This window comes from Bubalus kerabau, chromosome 1, assembly GCF_029407905.1.
Source record: "Bubalus kerabau isolate K-KA32 ecotype Philippines breed swamp buffalo chromosome 1, PCC_UOA_SB_1v2, whole genome shotgun sequence".
Lineage (NCBI taxonomy): Eukaryota > Metazoa > Chordata > Mammalia > Artiodactyla > Bovidae > Bubalus > Bubalus kerabau.
Window position 1 is genome coordinate 86,372,270 of NC_073624.1, and position 18,271 is coordinate 86,390,540.

General features: G+C 38.4%; 1 protein-coding gene across 12 annotated transcripts in view; it reads left to right on the plus strand.

Moving 5' to 3' along the window:
* TMEM117 (transmembrane protein 117) overlaps positions 1-18,271 on the plus strand; it is a 625,554-nt gene that overhangs the window by 515,402 nt on the left and 91,881 nt on the right. The window contains exon 8 of one of the 12 annotated variants that reach the window (XM_055581427.1): positions 11,648-11,783. The exons of the other annotated variants lie outside the window; for them this stretch is intronic. Within the exon in view, the coding sequence (XP_055437402.1) occupies positions 11,648-11,764 (117 nt within the window). The 3' untranslated portion in view covers positions 11,765-11,783. Of the gene's footprint in view, positions 1-11,647; positions 11,784-18,271 lie in introns of those variants that run through there. 12 annotated transcript variants of the gene reach the window in all.

Below are 18,271 nucleotides of genomic sequence, written 5' to 3' on the forward strand. Positions count from 1 at the left end.
GGTTTATCCACAGCATTAGAACTGACTCAAATATGTTCCTTTTTATACTGAGTAATATTTCATCATATATATGTTGAAAGCTTTTTTAAGATTCATCTGTCAATGGACATCTAGGTTGTTTCCATGTTCCAGCTATTGTAAATATTACTGTAATGAACTAGAATGTGTCTTTTTCAATTTTGGTTCCCTCAGGGTATATGCCTAATAGTAGGTTTGCAGGGTCATATGTTGGTTTTATTTCTAGTTTTTTAAGGAATCCCCATATTGTCTTCCATAATGGCTGTATCAATTTACATTCCCACCAACAGTGCAAGAGCGTTCCCTTTTCTCCACACTGTCTCCAGCATTTATTGTTTGTGGACTTTTTGATGAGGGCCATTCTGACCGATGTCAGGTGATATTTCAATGTAGTTTTGATTTGCATTTCTCTAATAATCAGCAATGTTGAGAATCTTTTCTTGTGTTTGTTAGTCATCTGTATGTCGTCTTTGGAGAAATGTCTCTTTAGGTCTTTTTCCCACATTTTGATTGGGTTGTTTGTTTTTCTGGTATTGACTTGTATGAGCTGCTTGTATGTTTTGGAAATTAATCCTTTGTCGGTTGTTTCATTTGCTATTATTTTCTCCCAGTTTGAGGGTTGTCTTTTCACCTCATTTATAATTTCCTTTGCAGTGCAAAAGCTTTTAAGTTTAATTAGGTCCCACTTGCTTATTTTTGTTTTTATTTCCATTAATCTAGGAGGTGGATCAAAGAAGATCTTGCTGGGATTTATATCATAAGAGTGTTCTGCCTGTGTTCTCCTCTTAAGAGTTTTATAGTTTCTAGTCTTACATTTAGGTCTTTAATACATTTTGAATTTATCTTTGCCACGCTAGTATTCTTTCCAGGAAAATCCCACGGACAGAAGAGCCTGACAAGCTATAGTCCATAGGGTTGCAACGAGTTGGACATGACTGAACTACTGAGTATACATACATAGAAAACTATAGTAATGTGATGATACATAAAGAGGCTGAAGTCTCAGTGCCTTGCATCCATAATCTGCTCATAGAGATGTACACTAAGGGGATGACTTAAACCCTTAACTGTTTGGAAGAATCACCAAAACTTACAAAAGTGTGAATTCTCTGACTATAGGGAGATTGCCAGAAATTTCTCATTTAGAAATATACAATGGAACCGAGGGATTACTAGGCATTACAGATGATTCTTGTGACTCCAGTCACCTGGGAGCCACTTAAAAATGCAGATTTTCTGGTCTTCTTATAGCTAGAGGATTTGGCCTGTGAATATGAGTTTTTATTTGCTCAAATGGATTTCTCTGAAACTGATTACTCTAAGGTAATGTCCTAGTTATAAGTGAATGTCTGTAGTTACTACAATTCAGATGGCTATACATAAAATTACATAAAAGAACCCTAAGAAAATTCACATTGCCAGATGGTACTCAGAATTTATCACATTTGATGAAGTTTGGGGAATTATTCTGAATTTTGCATTTCCCCTATAAAAATACATCATTCTTGTGGGTGCATATTGTGAAAAGTTGAACAGTTAACATCAAATATGTATGTATTGCATTTTTCTCTAATTTTTGATGAAAATATATTTTTTAAATATCCCTTTGCTAAAAAATGTATTTCTGAGATGTTTACCATTTATTTGTTTAATATTTGTTTGATAGCTGAGTACATTTAATTGGCAAGTTGAGAAGAATAGAATAGCATGAAACCAAAGAAGTATAAACGTCTCAATTTTATAACAAATTTCTACACAAAAGTATGCCTGGGGAAAGTAATGAAAATTGGTTGTTTATAATTATTTTCATTCCTTCTAAAGTGACTAGATGCCAAGATATCTTTTGTTTTAATGAATAGGATGATAGTATGGATGCAAAATTAGGAAACTTAGGGACATAGAGGAACTTCCTGCATGTGCAGTAGGATGGTAGGAGCCACAGGGTTAGAAGGAGTTGTTGTGGGAAAAGAAAGAAGACGTAGAGACCGCAGCTGCTACAGCTAACAGAACTTAGGAGAGAGAGAGGATTTTCTGGAAAGTTTGGTTCTGTCATATTCAGTGTTATATCCAGCTTTTCAATGAAATTTCAAAATATATATAATATTCTCTAATCCTTTTGGCACTGTTTTCCCCCAGTCCCATCCTCCTAGTTTCAGTTCAAGATGGGCTTCTGCACAAGATTCAGGGGAAGGACAAGGTCATGGAGGCCAAGGTATATTCTGATTATACATATATGAAAATTAGTGGGTCCTTACATGTAATGAGTAAGTGCAGAAATAAGATCTGATGGGGACATTCACTTTATCTTATGACTGCCTCTTAATTATTGAATGTTGAAATTCTTTCCTGTTTGATTTCCATGGGACTACCTATTAGCACACAGACAAATTATGTTTGTTTCCTTTCACGGCCTTGATATATCAGTGTACCCTGAGGTTCTTCCCTAGCCTCTTTATCTTTTTTTCCCAGCTATTTTTCCAAGACAGTTTCCTCCCCATCATGGCATCAAGTCCTCCATTTAAGCTGGTCTTTCTCTAACCTTTCTCAAATCCAGATGCCTCTGCTGAATGTCAGACTTGGATATCTAACTGCCCATTACCTATATACTCCTACATGTTCCAAGAACTTCTCTGGGTTTTCATATTTAAAACGAACCAATCATGAATCCCTCAGACTACTATCAACTTAGTCACTCAAGTGAAAAAAAAAAAAACTGGGAAATATAAAAGATGTTTCTCTCTCACCTACCTTCCAGCCAACAGTCAAGCTTAGGCCTTCTTTTTGCTAAACATCTCTTGAATTTGTTTCTCCTGTACACCCTTATATAAACCTCTGCTTCAGTGTGTGTGCTCAGTCACTTCAGTCGTGTCCAACTCTGCGGCCCTATGGACTGTACCCTGCCAGCCTCCTCAGTCCACGGAGATTCTCCAGGCAAAAATACTAGAGTGGGTTGCCGTGCCTTCCTCCAGGGGATCTTCCCAACCCAGGGATCAAACACGCATCCCTTATGTCTTCTGCACTGGTAGGCAGGTTCTTTACCACTAGTACCACCTGGGAAGCTCCTGCTTCAGTTTGGGTTACCATCAACTTTCATTTATATGAATACAATACCGTTTCTCTATTTTTAGGCTTATCCCATTTCTCCAAAATAATATTTTTCACATAAAAATTTGTTCCTCAAAATTCTTCAAATAGAAATTCATTTGCACACTCTGCTAAGTCACTTCAGTAGTGTCCGATTCTGTGTGACCCCATAGATGGCAGCCCACCAGGCTCCCCTGTCCCTGGGATTCTCCAGGCAAGAACACTGGAATGGGTTGCAATTTCCTTCTCCAATGCATGAAAGTGAAAAGTGAAAGTGATGTCGCTCAGTTGTGTCTGACTCTTAGCGACCCCATGGACTGCAGCCCACCAGGCTCCTCCATTCATGGATTTTCCAGGCAAGAGTACTGGAGGGGGTGCCATTGCCTTGCATACTCTACTGTGCTTTTTATCATCTAATCCATGCCTTGCTGCTGGCTTCTTCCTGGCCTTCACCTTCCCTTCCCTCCCATCCCCCACCTTTTACAGCTTATATTCCTTTAATTCTTAAATACCTATTGGTTACCAAAACCATGATGTCTTTGTTCATGGTGCAGGCCTTTGCACATGCAATGCAAAGGCCTCTCCTCAGTGTGCACGTCTGGTTGCCCTTAGCCATCTTTCAATCCTCAGCTTAAGTACAGTCTTCTCTGTGAAACCTCATCTGCCTCTCTCAGATAAACCTAAGTGCTTCTTTTCTTATATGTCCAAGGCAATTTTTATAAATTTCAGTAGAGGTACTCCCCTATTGCATTGTGTTTATTCATTTGTGTGTATATAACTATCTCATTATTTCAAAAGTTGTGAGAATTACATGACATAGTTAAGTCAAATATAGAGAATATTCAAGAGGTGTTGGTTAAACTCAGACCAGCACCTAGATCAGTACCTGACAAGTCACTGGGACTCATTAATCATGTTTTAAATGAAAAGTTTTACAGTATTTACAAATGGAAGTGATTTTATTATCTTTTTAGGCTTTGGGGCCAGTGTACTTTTATGAGCTGAAGGCAATGGCGACCCACTCCAGTACTCTTGCCTGGAAAACCCCATGGACGGAGGAGCCTGGTGGGCTGCAGTCTGTGGGGTCGCTGAGTCAGACACGACTGAGCGACTTCACTTTCACTTTTCACTTTCATGCATTGGAGAAGGAAATGGCAACCCACTCCAGTGTTCTTGCCTGGAGAATCCCAGGGACGGGGGAGCCTGGTGGGCTGCCGTCTATGGGGTCAAGCAGAGTCGGACACGACTGAAGCAACTTAGCAACTTAGCATAAGTTTTCTACATGAGAATTGTATTTCTATTGATCAAAAAGCAAAATTTGTTTTTAAAGGGTTTCTTTAAGGTCCTGTTGACATTAGACAACTTATACATTAAATGTGGTGTGGGTTCTAGAAATATTTATCATCTGATATTTTGCAGGGCACAATCCAAATCCAGAACAGAGTCTTTGTTCTAACTTTACTGTGTTTTTCCCTGAGCCCATTTTTTGCATGGATAAACTCTTCTAGCTGAAACTGGTGTCCTCCATGACCACCATTAATATACCACTTATAGACAGCTGGAAAAGAGGCTGAAAGAGTGAAAAAATGTGGTGCTATGATTGTTCCTCCCTGTAGTATGAAATAGGTTAGAAAAATTCTGATTTAAAAGTCATCAGAGAGAGATTCTGAGCATGACAAACCTTTTTTATTTTTTATAATTCCTGGAAGAAGGAAAAGAGGTAAGAATATTATGACTGAGCCTTGACTGAGCAGAGGGGCTTCCTTGAGAATGGAGTGATAGATGAACAACAACTTGCTTTCACATTAGGTAAAAATGTCTGTTATTGAGGGTGAGAAGACTATACAAAATGAATTAATACTTAAAATTTTAAAAGCTCATAATCCTAAATATAGTCATAGAGAATCCATGATAATTTATTAATTTATAAAAATAACAATAATCTATTTTCAACTTCTTACTACATAATGTTAATAATGACATAAGTCTGCTTGGTATTTAATATAGAATCACACAAAGGTTCAAACTTAGTAACAAACATACCTTTAAATATATGTTTACTATATTTTATAATAAAATTATGCTATAGTTATTTATAGTAAAATTATAATTGAAAAGTTATGGTTTATTTTAATGAAGAGAGGGAAAAAATTGTAGATTTTAACAATGTAAAGTGGGAGAACTTGAAAAAGGAATTCTAATAAAATGAGATGTTCTAACTGGAAATATATACAGTTGTGTGAGATAGAGTATAATGAAATATAAAAAGATAATAATTTCACTAGAATAAAATTACTTGAAGTTTATGAGACAAGCCTTGTCATGGAGAAGACACTAAACTTATCATCTTCAGCATGGTCCAGGTGTTAATTCTGTCTGCATTTGTATGATTAGCAGCTCAGAAACATTTTCTGTTTGACTGCTAGAGTTCTCTTGTAATACAATGTGTATTTTCTGAGATGGTCCCCCAAAAGATAAATACCTAAATGTATAATGAAACTTCTCTAAAATTCTTGACTCCCAGAGATCTAGAGTGTTGAAGCACTCTCACCTTTTCTGTTCAAATTCATTCGGACACTTTATCTCAACACTAAAATGGCTTTCTGATGCCCTCATCCCTCAGTAAGAATAAGTCTGATGTGTTTTTGAATGTTTTAGAAAATTATTCCCTTATCTGAATGATTGTAACTTGCTTTTGAGTCAGAAAGAGTAGATCATCAGCCCCTGAACTAAGTGGAGGAGGGCCAGTGTAAATATTTTCAACAGTTCTTTTGAGATCTGTTTTAAAGCTGTGCTTTAAAGGGAACTTGCAAATCTAATTAATATACAACTATAGTCCCCTAATGCACAGTAACCTACAGGGACATTTTAAAGTCAATCTGCCAGAAAGATTATAATCATTTATACACCCCCAACAGCGACTCCATGAAATTAAAAGACACTTACTCCTTGGAAGGAAAGTTATGACCAACCTAGATAGCATATTCAAAAGCAGAGACATTACTTTGCCAACAAAGATTCGTCTAGTCAAGGCTATGGTTTTTCCTGTGGTCATGTATGGATCTGAGAGTTGGACTGTGAAGAAGGCTGAACGCCAAAGAATTGATGGTTTTGAACTGTGGTGTTGGAGAAGACTCTTGAGAGTCCCTTGGACTGCAAGGAGATCCAACCAGTCCATTCTGAAGGAGATCAGCCCTGGGATTTCTTTGGAAGGAATGATGCTAAAGTTGAAACTCCAGTACTTTGGCCACCTCATGCGAAGAGCTGACTCATTGGAAAAGACTCTGATGCTGGGAGGGATTGGGGGCAGGAGGAAAAGGGAATGACAGAGGATGAGATGGCTGGATGGCATCACTGACTCAATGGACGTGAGTCTGAGTGAACTCCGGGAGTTGGTGATGGACAGGGAGGCCTGGTGTGCTGCGATTCATGGGGTCGCAAAGAGTCGGACACAACTGAGCAACTGAACTGAACAGTGACTGAAGATACCCTGTGTGGTAGGCAGAATAATGCACCCCAGCATGCACGCACGCACACACACACACACACACACACACACAAAGATATCCACATCTTAATCCCTGGAACCTCCAAATATGTTAAGGTATACAGCAAAGAGAAATTAAGTTTGCACTAGAATTAAGGTTTCTAATCAGCTGACCTTAAAATAGGGAGATTTTCCTAGAACACCCAGGAGGGCCCAATGTCATTACAAATATCTTTAAAAGAGGAAGAGGGAGGCAGAACCAGAAGGATAGCAGCTTGAAAAAGAGTTGGCCCAGTATTGCTGGCTTTGCACATAAAGGATGGGAGCCAATAAGCCAAGGAATGCAGGCAGATTCTAGGATCAGAAAACAAGGAAGTGGATTTTTCCTAGAGCTTCCAGAACAAAGACAGGCCTGCCAACATCTTCATTTTAGCTCCATGAGAACCATTTTGAACTTTTGACTTCCAGAACTATAAGATAGTAAATTTGTATTGTTTTAAGGCATGAGTTTGTAGTAGTTTTTTAATAAGTAGTGCTAGAAAACTAACATCTTTTTCCAATCTTTGCTAATATGGGATATTATTGCTCTTTTAAATCTTTTTGCTAGTCCATAGGTCAAAAATACCTTATTGTGTTTCAGTTTTTTAAATTGTTAGTTAGATTGAGTTTATTTCCTTCTGCTAGATATTTGATCGATACTAAAATTGTTTTATGAACATCAAGCACATGAGCTGATAATATTCATTACTGAGGTTCTAGTTGTTTTTTTTTTTTCTTACAGATCTGTTTGATCATTGTTTCATTTTTGCTGTTAGTGCCTAACACATTAAGAAAAGCATTTGCTAAGTTTTTAATCAGGAATTTGTGTGTGTGTGTGCTAAATTGCTTCAGTCATGTCTGACTCTTTGCGACCCTATGGACTGTCACCCGCCAGACTCCTCTGTCCATGGGATTCTCCAGGCAAGAATGCTAGAGTGGGTTCCCATGCTCTCCTCTAGGGGATCTTCCCAACCCAGGGATCGAACCCAAGCCTCTTCTGTCTCCTGCATTTGTAGGCAGGTTCTTTACCACTGTGCCACCTGGGAAGCCCAGGAATTTATGGTGAATGTTTTATAAAATAAAGCAGCTTTTCAACGTCATAGAGGTGCTGTTTCTTAGTACGTTTTTTAGTTTGCACTCTTAATGTAGTAAACCATGAGAATAGATTTCTTACTTTGACCCATCCTCGCACCACTGGAGTTACTGCTCTTTGTGATAGTGCATTATTTATAATATACTGCTGCAGTCAATTTTGCAAGTATATTTGTAAGTGAGATGTGTGTATCCTTTCCTTCCTGCTAATTTTTATCTTGGCCATGTTAGCCCTATAAATAAATTAAAAGTCTCTGACTTTCGTTGTGCTCTGGAATCATAAAGGAGCTATTTGTATTACTCTCTATTGTTCCATGCCTTGTTACTCCTGTTTCTGTACACAATTTTTGCATAAGGTCAATAATCTCTGTGTTTAGAGAGTAAAATAAAATGCTCATATTATCAAACTACTATTTTGAGGTAGAACCTCTCTACCCCCATCTTTTAAAATTAGAGAGTTTTGTTTTTGTTTTTGTTTTCCCACATCTTTAAGCCATTCCTGTCATTATGGGAGGAAGAGGAGGTGAGACACGAGAAGCACTTCTCCCTGGATAAGTGTTGTTGGCAGCATAGCTTCTGGTTGCCTGTAATTTCATTAGCTTTATTTTCCTATAATGTTTTATTGTTATTACTATGACTATCATTATCATGCGTGCATAGTTGCTCAGTCTTGTCCAACTCTTTGCAACCCTATGGACTGTAGCTTGCCAGGCTCCTCGGTTCATGGGGATTCTCCAGGCAAGAATACTGGAATTGGTTGCCATGCCCTCCTCTAGAGGATTTTCCCAACCCAGGGATCGAACCCATGTCTCCTGCCTTGCAAATGGATTCTTTACTGTCTGAGCCACCAAGGAAGCCCAAGAATAGTAGAGTGGGTAGCTGAGCTACCAGAGAAGCCCATCATTATCATAATTATGCTTTATATGAAAGCCTATGTGTAGTATACCAAATTATAAATATATTGTTAATTCATCTTTTATTATGTTGACTTAGACTATACTAATAGAAGTATACAGGATAAAACGTGTTATTTTTTAATGGTCAGTATATTTCAGCAGAATTGTGTTAAGTTTGGGATACTATATTGAAAATGTATTGACTTGAGAACAAAGTGGCAGGGGAGTAGGTGGATATGGAGTACATCTCTCGCCACGGAAACATCAGGAATACACCTTCTGACACAGAGGTACATGCAGAACACCAGCTGAGAGCAGACAAGAACACCTGACCAGTGGAAAAGTGTGTATAGACCCACGCAAAACTCGGTAGGACAAAGGAACTGGGGGGAAAAACAGGAGTGTTAGCAGGACTGTACCTGCCCTTGGCGGGGGGGGGAGGGCAGGGAACTGAAGCAGGGGTCCGATCCCCACATTGGGGCAATTGTCTGAGTCAGACTGATAATAAAACAGCTGATCTGTGGCCGCCTAAATGGAACAAGAATCAGACAGTCCTTGCCACAGCCATACATACCCGGGACAGGGACGCAGGTCCCCTGGAAGGTGCAGTGGCTGGGAGCTGGAGTTTGGGGATTGTGGAGAAATCCCAGTGAGGTGAGGACAGCTATTTCCTGTGAAGAGATGAATCGAGGGGATGTGGGGGAGGAGACTGTGGTGGGAAATACCTGTGGAAGAAAGTCAGGCAGCCATAGAAGCGAGGGGATACTGCTGAGTCCCATGTAGGGGGTGAAGCTATCACCATAGACTCTCTCCCCCCACAAGCCAGCACTGGTAAATGAACAATAGAGAGGCTGGCCCATCAAACACCTGAGCACTGAACTGCAGAGTAGATCCCACCCAGGGTGCCCCTTTAAGTGCCTGATGTGCCGATCTACAGGATAGGACCCCAGCCGGGTTGGGGGGGGGCCCTCTATGTGCCTGGTGTGCCAAACAACAGAGAAGGACCCCAGGCAAGGAGGCCCTCTAAGTGCCTGCATAGGTAGAGCTAAGGAGAAACACTGGCCAAAAGGGCCTTCTGATCACCAGCTACAAGAGGCTCGAAAAAAGACTGTGATAGGGCCATAACTCCTGTGGTGGAGGCAGTCCCTGTCCCTGCACATTTGGCGCCACCAGGGTCCCCACAATCCAAGCAGCTGCACCACCTTCACACTCAACTCTCTCTGGGGCAGAGCTACCACAGGCAAAAAAGTCTTACATCTATGCGTGCAGGGTCACTTCAGTTGTGTTCAACTCATTGCGACACTGAAGACGGTGGCCTGCCAGGCTTCTCTGTCAGGGAGGGCGATTCTCCAGGCGAGAATACTGGAGCGTATTGGCCAATACTGGTCACTAGAAGGGAATCCTTCTAGAGCACTTTATTTCCTTCTGCCCTAGCCAGCAACTCCCCAGAGTACCTGATGCTGCCAGAACCCCTGCAACCCAAGCAGCTGCACAACCTCCACACCTGGGCCTCACAGGGACAAACCCAAGTCCTCCAGGGCAGCCTCAGGAGCAAACCCCAGTGGAGGACCCACATGCAGAGATGGAAATAAAACCACAATTGAAACCCAGGGCCAGTGTGACTAAGGAAGAAAGCCCAAAACCTTCCCACCAGCTGTACGAGCTGTAAGTTAAATTCACATGATCAACTAGGCAGACTCGGTGTCTGTGGAATATCTAAAAGGTCATTGACAGCTCCTACAAAAGATGCACTAGTTCTGATAGCTGTGGACAATGGAGGCAAGAACACACAGGAGTAGGACCAGATTAGAATCTGAGCTGCCCCCACAGCAGGTCCATAAATCAGCACAGTGTTGGAGGGCATCCTAGGGAGGTGAGGTGGACTGTGACTCCCAGAAAGGGGAAGGACTCTGACAGCAGTGACTCAAGAAATACATTTATTATTCTTATGTTTTGACTTGTTCTGTAGATTCTTTTTTTCCCCTCAAATCACACTCCCGCCCCCGCCACCCCCACCCTGCTGTTGGAGTTGTCGATTTTATTGGCACTATGAAATCTAATTAAGCTTTTGAATTTTTTTTTCTTTTTTTTTCTCAGTCACATTTTTTTATTGTTATTAACCTCTGCCTCTCTACATTAGACTTTTGCAGTTCTGGGGGGTTTTCCTTTTTTTCCCTGATTTTCTTTCTTCTTCTGTTTTTTGTTTTTTGTTTTCTTTTTTGTAATTTTAATTTTTTAAACCTATTATATTTTCCCTACATTTATTCTTTTGTTTGCCTTTCCTACTGTTCTTTCCCACTTGAGGTTAATCTTTAATGTATATAAATCTCCATCTACCTGTATTTAACTTTGCATATCTATTATTTTTTTCTTTCTTTCCTGTCCTCTCAACATATTTGTTAATTTTGTTTTCATTGCTTTATTCGCCACTTGGCACCTTGCTTTAGTTTTGTTTTCCAGTTTGTGCTTTAGTTACTTTTGTTCTTAACTGGTAAATATATTTTTTATTACCTTTGTTTGCTGGATCAATCTCCTGTATTTATTTTTGTTGGACTGTTTTGACTTTGCTCATGGGTGTATATGTGTATGTGTATATCCCATTATTTTAATTATCATTTGACTGATTTTGTGACTGCCATTTGTCTGGGGTTCATCTTTTGTTTCTCATTTTTGGATATTTGTTTTAATCTCACTTAATGCCATAACAAACCACTTGTAGAGTCTTCTTTACTGACCAGAGATCAAGCCCTGAGCCTTTGGAGTGGGAGCACTGATTCCAAGACCCTAGACTACCAGAGAACTAACTGTAGGGAGTATCAGGTAGTGAGAACTCACACAAAGGAGCCACCTGAATATAAGACCCAGCATCACCCAACCACCAGTAGTACCCTGTGCAGGACACTCATCTAAATAACAAACAAAACAAAAATACAAACCCAATCATCAGCAGACAGGATTACCACTTCACTCAAACTTGCCCATCAGAGGAAAAACAAACAAACAAAAACTCACCATAAATCTCACCTTATAGGAAGCTTGCACAAACCACTGGACCAACCTTAGGAGGGCAGAAACCAAAAGGAAGAAAGAATTAAAACTTGAAGCCTGGGAAAAGGAGACCTCAAACACAATAAGTTTACAAAAATAATGAAAAAGCAGAGAAATACTACAGAAATGAAGGAACAAATAGAAACACAGAAGTCCAAATAAATGAAGAGAAAGTAAACAAACTAAGTGAAAAAGAATTCAGAATAATGATAGTAAAGATGATCAAAAACCTTGAAAACAAAATGGAGAAAATGCAAGAATTAACAAAAACCTAGAAGAATTCAAGAATAAACATGCAAAGATAAACAACACAGTTATTGAAATTAAAAATACTCTAAAAGGAATCAATAGCAGAATATCTAAGGCAGAAGACTGAATTAGTGAACTGGAAGATAAAATGGTGGAAATAACTTCTGAAGAGCAGAATACATTAAAAAGAATGAAAAGAACTGAGGATAGTCTCAAGAGACCTCTGGAACAATATCAAACACATCAACATTCAAATTACAGGGGTGCCAGAAAAAGAAGAGAAAAAGAAAGGGTATGAGAAAAATTTTGAAGAGATTATAGTTGAAATTTTCCCCAACATGGAAGAGGAAATAGTCAATCAAGTCCAAGAGGCACAAAGAGTCCCATACAGGATAAACCCAAGGAGAAACACGCCAAGACACATATTAATCAAACTAACAAAGACTAAACACAAAGAAAGGATATTAAAAGCAGGAAGGGAGAAGCAACAAGTAACATACAAGGGAAACCCCATACACTTAACAGCTGATCTTTCAGCAGAAACTCTGCAGGCCAGAAGGGAATGGCAGGATATATTTAAAGTACTGAAATGGAAAAATCTACAACCAAGATTTCTGTACCTGGCAGGGAGCTCATTCAAAATTGATGGAGAAATAAAAAGCTTTTCAGACAAGCAGAAGTTTAGAGAATTCAGTACCACCAAACCAGCCTTACAACAAATGTTAAAGGGACTTATATAGTCAAGAAATACAAGAGAAGAAAAAAGATCTACAAAATCACCCCCAAACAATTAAGTTTTCTCAATTTTTGCCATTTTTGGCAACAGGAACATATATATCAATGATTACTTTAAATGTAAATGGATTAAATGCTCCAACCAAAAGACACAGACTGGCTGAATGGATACAAAAACAAGTTCCATATATATGCTGTCTACAAGAAACCCACTTCAGACCTAAAGACACATATAGTCTGAAATGAGAAGATGGAAAAATATATCCCATGCAAATGGGAAGCAAAAGAAAGCTGGACTAGCAATCCTCATATCAGACAAAATAGACCTTAAAATAAAGAAGATTATAAGAGATAAGAAAGGACACTACGTAACGATCAAGGAATCAATCCAAGAGGAAGACATAACAATTATAAATATCTATGCACCCAACGTAGTAGCACCTCAATACATAAGACAAACATTAATAGACATAAAAGGAGAAATTTACAGTAACACAATAATAGGAGGAGACTAACACGCCACTCACACCAATGGACAGATCATCAAAACAGAAAATTCATAAGGAAACACAGTTTTAAATGATACATTAGATGAGATGGATCTCATTGATACCTTCAAGACATTCCATCCAAATGCAGAAGAATATACCTTCTCAAATGCACATGGAACATTCTCCAGGACAGACCACATCTTGTGTCACAAATCAAACCTCAGTAAATTTAAGAAAATTGAAATTGTATCAAGCATCTTTTCTGACCACAACACTATGAGACTAGATATCAACTACAAGAAAAAAGCTGTAAGAAACACAAACATGGAGATTAAACAACACGTTTCTAAATAACCAACAGGTTACTGAAGAAATCAAAAGGGAAATAAAAAATTTTTCTAGAAACAAATGACAATTAAAACATGACAAGTCAAAACCTATGGGATACAGCAAAAGCAGTTCTAAGAGGGAAGTTTATAGCAATACAAGCCTACCTCAAGAAACAAGAAAATCATCAAGTAGACAACCTAACTTTATACCTAAAACAATTGGAAAAAGAAGAAGTAAAAAAAAAAAAAAAGTTAGTACAAGGAAAGAAATCATAAAGATTTGAGCAGAAATAAATGAAAAAGAAATGAAAGAAACAATAGTAAAGATTAATAAAACTAAAAGCTGGTTCTTTAAGAAGATAAAATTGACAAACCTTTAGACAGACTCATCAAGAAAAAAAGAGAGAAGAATCATCAGCAAAATTAGAAATGAAAAAGGAAAGGTTACAACAGACAATGCAGAAATAGAAAGGATTATGAGACTATCATGAACAACTATATGGCAATAAAATGGAAAACCTGGAAGGAATGGACAGATTCTTAGAAGAGTTCAATCTTCAAAGACTGAACCAGGAAGAAATAGAGATTATGAACAACCTAATTACAAGCACTGAAATTGAAGCTGTGATCAAAAATCTCCCAAAAAACAAAAACCCAGGACCAGATGGCTTCACAGGAGAATTCTATCAAACATTTAGAGAACAGCTAATGCCTATCTTTCTAAAACTCTCAAAAAGTTGTGGAGGAAGGAACACTTCCAAATTCATTCTACAAGGCCACCATCACCCTGATACCAAAACCAGTCAAAGACAACACAAAAAAGAAAACTACAGACAAATATCACTGATGAACATAGATGCAAAAATCCTCAACAAAATTTTAGCAAACAGAATTCAGCAGCACATCAAAAAGCTCATACACCATGATCAAGTTGGGTTTGTTCCAGGAATGCAGAGATTCTTCAATATATGCAAATCAAACAATGCAATACATCATATTAACAAACTGAAAGATAAAAACTATATGATAATTTCAATAGATGCATAAAAAGTCTTTAACAAAATTCAGCACCCATTTATGATTAAAACTCTTCAAATAATGGGCATAGAAGGAACCTACATCAATATAGTAAAGATCATATATGCTAAGCCTATAGCATACATTATTCTCAATGGTGAAAAACTGAAAACATTCCCCCTGAGATCAGGAACGAGACAAGGGTGTCCACTATCACCACTATTATTCAAAATAGTTCTGGAAGTCCCAGTTACAGCAGTCAGAGAAGACAAAGAAATAAAAGGAATCCCAATTGGAAAAGAAGAAGTAAAGCTTTCACTGTTTGCAGATGACATGATATTGTACATAGAAAACCCTAAAGATAGTATCAGAAAGTTAGCAGAGCTAATCAGTGAATAGCAAAGTTGCAGGACACAAAATCAATGCACAGAAATCACTTGCATTTCTATATACTAACAATGAAAAATCAGGAAGAGAAATTAAGGAATCAATCCCATTCACCATTGCAACAAAAATAATTAAATGTCTAGAAATAAATTTACCTAAGGTGACAAAAGAACTGTACACAGAAAATTATAAGACACTGATGAAAGAAATCAAAGATGACATAAACAGATGGAGAGATATTCCATGTTCCTGGGTAGGAAGAATCAATATTATGAAAATGACTATACTGCCAAATGCAATCTACAGATTCAGTGCAATCCCTATCAAATTACCAATGACATTTTTCACAAAACTATAACAAAAAATTTCACAATTCATATGGAAACACAAAAGACCCCAAATAGCCAAATCAGTCTTGAGAAAGAAGAATGGACTGGAGGAATTAGCCTTCCTGACTTCAGTTATACTACCAAGCTACAGTCATCAAGACAGTATGGTACTGGCACAAAAACAGAAATATAGACCAATGGAACAGGATAGAAAACCCAGAAATAAACCTATGCTCCTATGGGTACCTTATTTTTGACAAAGGAGGCAAGAATATACAATGGGGCAAAGACAGCCTCTTCATTAAATAGTGTTGGGAAAACTGGGCAGCTATGTGTAAAAGAATGAAATTAGAACACTTCCTAACACCATACACAAAGATAAACTTGAAATAGATTTAAGACCTAAATGTAAGACCAGAAACTATAAAACTCTTAGAGGATAACATAGGCACAACACTCGATGACATAAATCAAAGCAAGATCCTCTATGATCCACCTCCTAGACTAACGGAAATAAAAATAAAAGTAAACAAGTGGAACCTGATTAAACTTAAAAGCTTTTGCACAGCAAAGGAAATTATAAGCAAGGTGAAAAGACAACCCTCAGAATGGGAGAAAATAATAGCAAATGAAAAAATTGACAAAGGATTAATTTCCAAAATATACAAGCAGCTCATACAACTCAATGCCAGAAAGCCAAACAATCCAATCAAAAAGTGGGAAAAGACCTAAACAGACATTTCTCCAAAGAAGATATACAGATAACTAACACATGAAAACATGCTCAACATCACTCATTATTAGAGAAATGCGAATCAAAACCACAATGAGATATTACCTCACACCTGTCAGAATGGCCATCATCAAAATGTTTACAAACAGTAAATGCTGGAAAGAGTGTGGAGAAAAGGGAAAGCTCTTGCACTGTTTGTGGGAATGTAAATTGATACAGCCACTATGAGGGCGGTATGCTGCTAAGTCGCTTCAGTCGTGTCCGACTCTGTGCAACCCCACAGACGGCATGGAGATTCCTTTAAAAACTAGGACTAAAACCAACATATGACCCAGCAATCCCATCCTAGGCATATACCCTGAGGAATCAAAAACTGAAAAAGACACATGTAGCCCATTGTTCATTGCAGCACTATTTACAATAGCTAGAACATGGAAGAAACCTAGATATCCATCAACAGATGAATGGATAAAGAAGTTGTGGTACATATTCACAATGGAATATTCAGTTCAGTTCAGTTCAGTCACTCAGTCGTGTCCGACTCTTTGCAACCCCATGAATCGCAGCACGCCAGGCCTCCCTGTCCATCACCAACTCCTGGAGTTCACTCAGACTCACGTCCATCAAGTCAGTGATGCCATCTCATCTTCTGTCATCCCCTTCTCCTCCTGCCCCCAATCCCTCCCAGCATCAGAGTCTTTTCCAATGAGTCAACTCTTCGCATGAGGTGGCCAAAGGACTGGAGTTTCAGCTTTAGCATCATTCCTTCCAAAGAAATCCCAGGGCTGATCTCCTTCAGAATGGACTGGTTGGCTCTCCTTGCAGTCCAAGGGACTCTCAAGAGTCTTCTCCAACACCACAGTTCAAAAGCATCAATTCTTCAGTGCTCAGCTTTCTTCACAGTCCAACTCTCACATCCATACATGACCACTGGAAAAACCATAGCCTTGACTAGACAGACCTTTGTTGGCAAAGTAATGTCTCTGCTTTTCAATATGCTGTCTAGGTTGGTCATAACTTTTCTTCCAAGGAGTAAGCGTCTTTTAATTTCATGGCTGCAGTCACCATCTGCAGTGTTTTTGGAGCCCAGAAAAATAAAGTCTGACACTGTTTCTATTGTTTCCCCATCTATTTCCCATGAAGTGATGGGACCAGATGCCATGATCTTCGTTTTCTCAGCCGTAAAAAGGAACACATTTGAGTCAGTTCTGATGAGGTGGATGGACCTAGAACCTATAATACAGAGTGAAGTGAGTCAGAAAGAGAAACATAAACGTTGTATTCTAACACACATATACGGAATCTAAAAAAATGGTACTGAAGAATTTATTTATAGGGGAGCAATGGAGAAACAGACATGGAGAATAGACTTATGGACATGGGGAGAGGAGAGAAGAGGGTGAAATCTATGGAAAGAGTAACATGGAAACTTACATTACCAGATGTAAAATAGATAGCCAACAGGGATTTGCTGTATGGCTCAGGAAACTCAAACAGGGGCTCTGTATCAACCTAGAGGGGTTGGGATGGGGAGGGAGATGGGAGGGAAGTTCAAAGGGAGGGGATATATGTGTACCTATGGCTGATTCATGTTAAGGTTTGACAGAAAACAGCAAAATTCTGTAAAGCAATTATCCTTCAATAAAAAAAAATAGATTTTAAAAAATGTATTGACTTTATTCCATTGAAATACAATTGATTTACAGTATTGGGTTAGTGGCAAGAGGGCTTTCAGCTTTTCATTTTTCAGTATTATGCTGACTGTGGGTTTGTCATTAAGGGCTTTTGTGTTGAGATATGTTCCCACTATACCCACTGGGGAGAGTTTTTATTGTGAATCACTGTTGAATTTTTTTTCAAGTGCTTGCTTTTTCTGCATCTATTCAGATGATGTGGTGTTTGTCTTTTCTTTTGTTAATGTGCTGTATCAAGTTGGTTGATCTGGATATGTTGAATCATTCTTGCAACTCTGGAATGAATCCCACTTGATCATGGTGTATAATCCTTTTAATGTATTGTTGAATTCAGTTTGCTAATATTTTGTTGAAGATTTTGGCATCTATATTCACCAAATATATTGGCCTGCAATTTTCTTTTTTGCAGTGGGTTTGTTTGGTTTTGATATCAGTGAGATGGTGGATTCATAGAATTATTTGGGGAGTGTTCTCTCTTCAGTCTTTTCGGGTAGGTTGAGAAAGATAAATATATGTTCTTCTTTGTATATTTGGTAGAATTTCCCAGTGAAGCCATCTAGTTCTGGAGGAGTTTTTCTTTACTTTAGATTCTACTTCACTTCTAGCTATTAATATCTTCAATTATCTGTTTCTTCTTGACTCA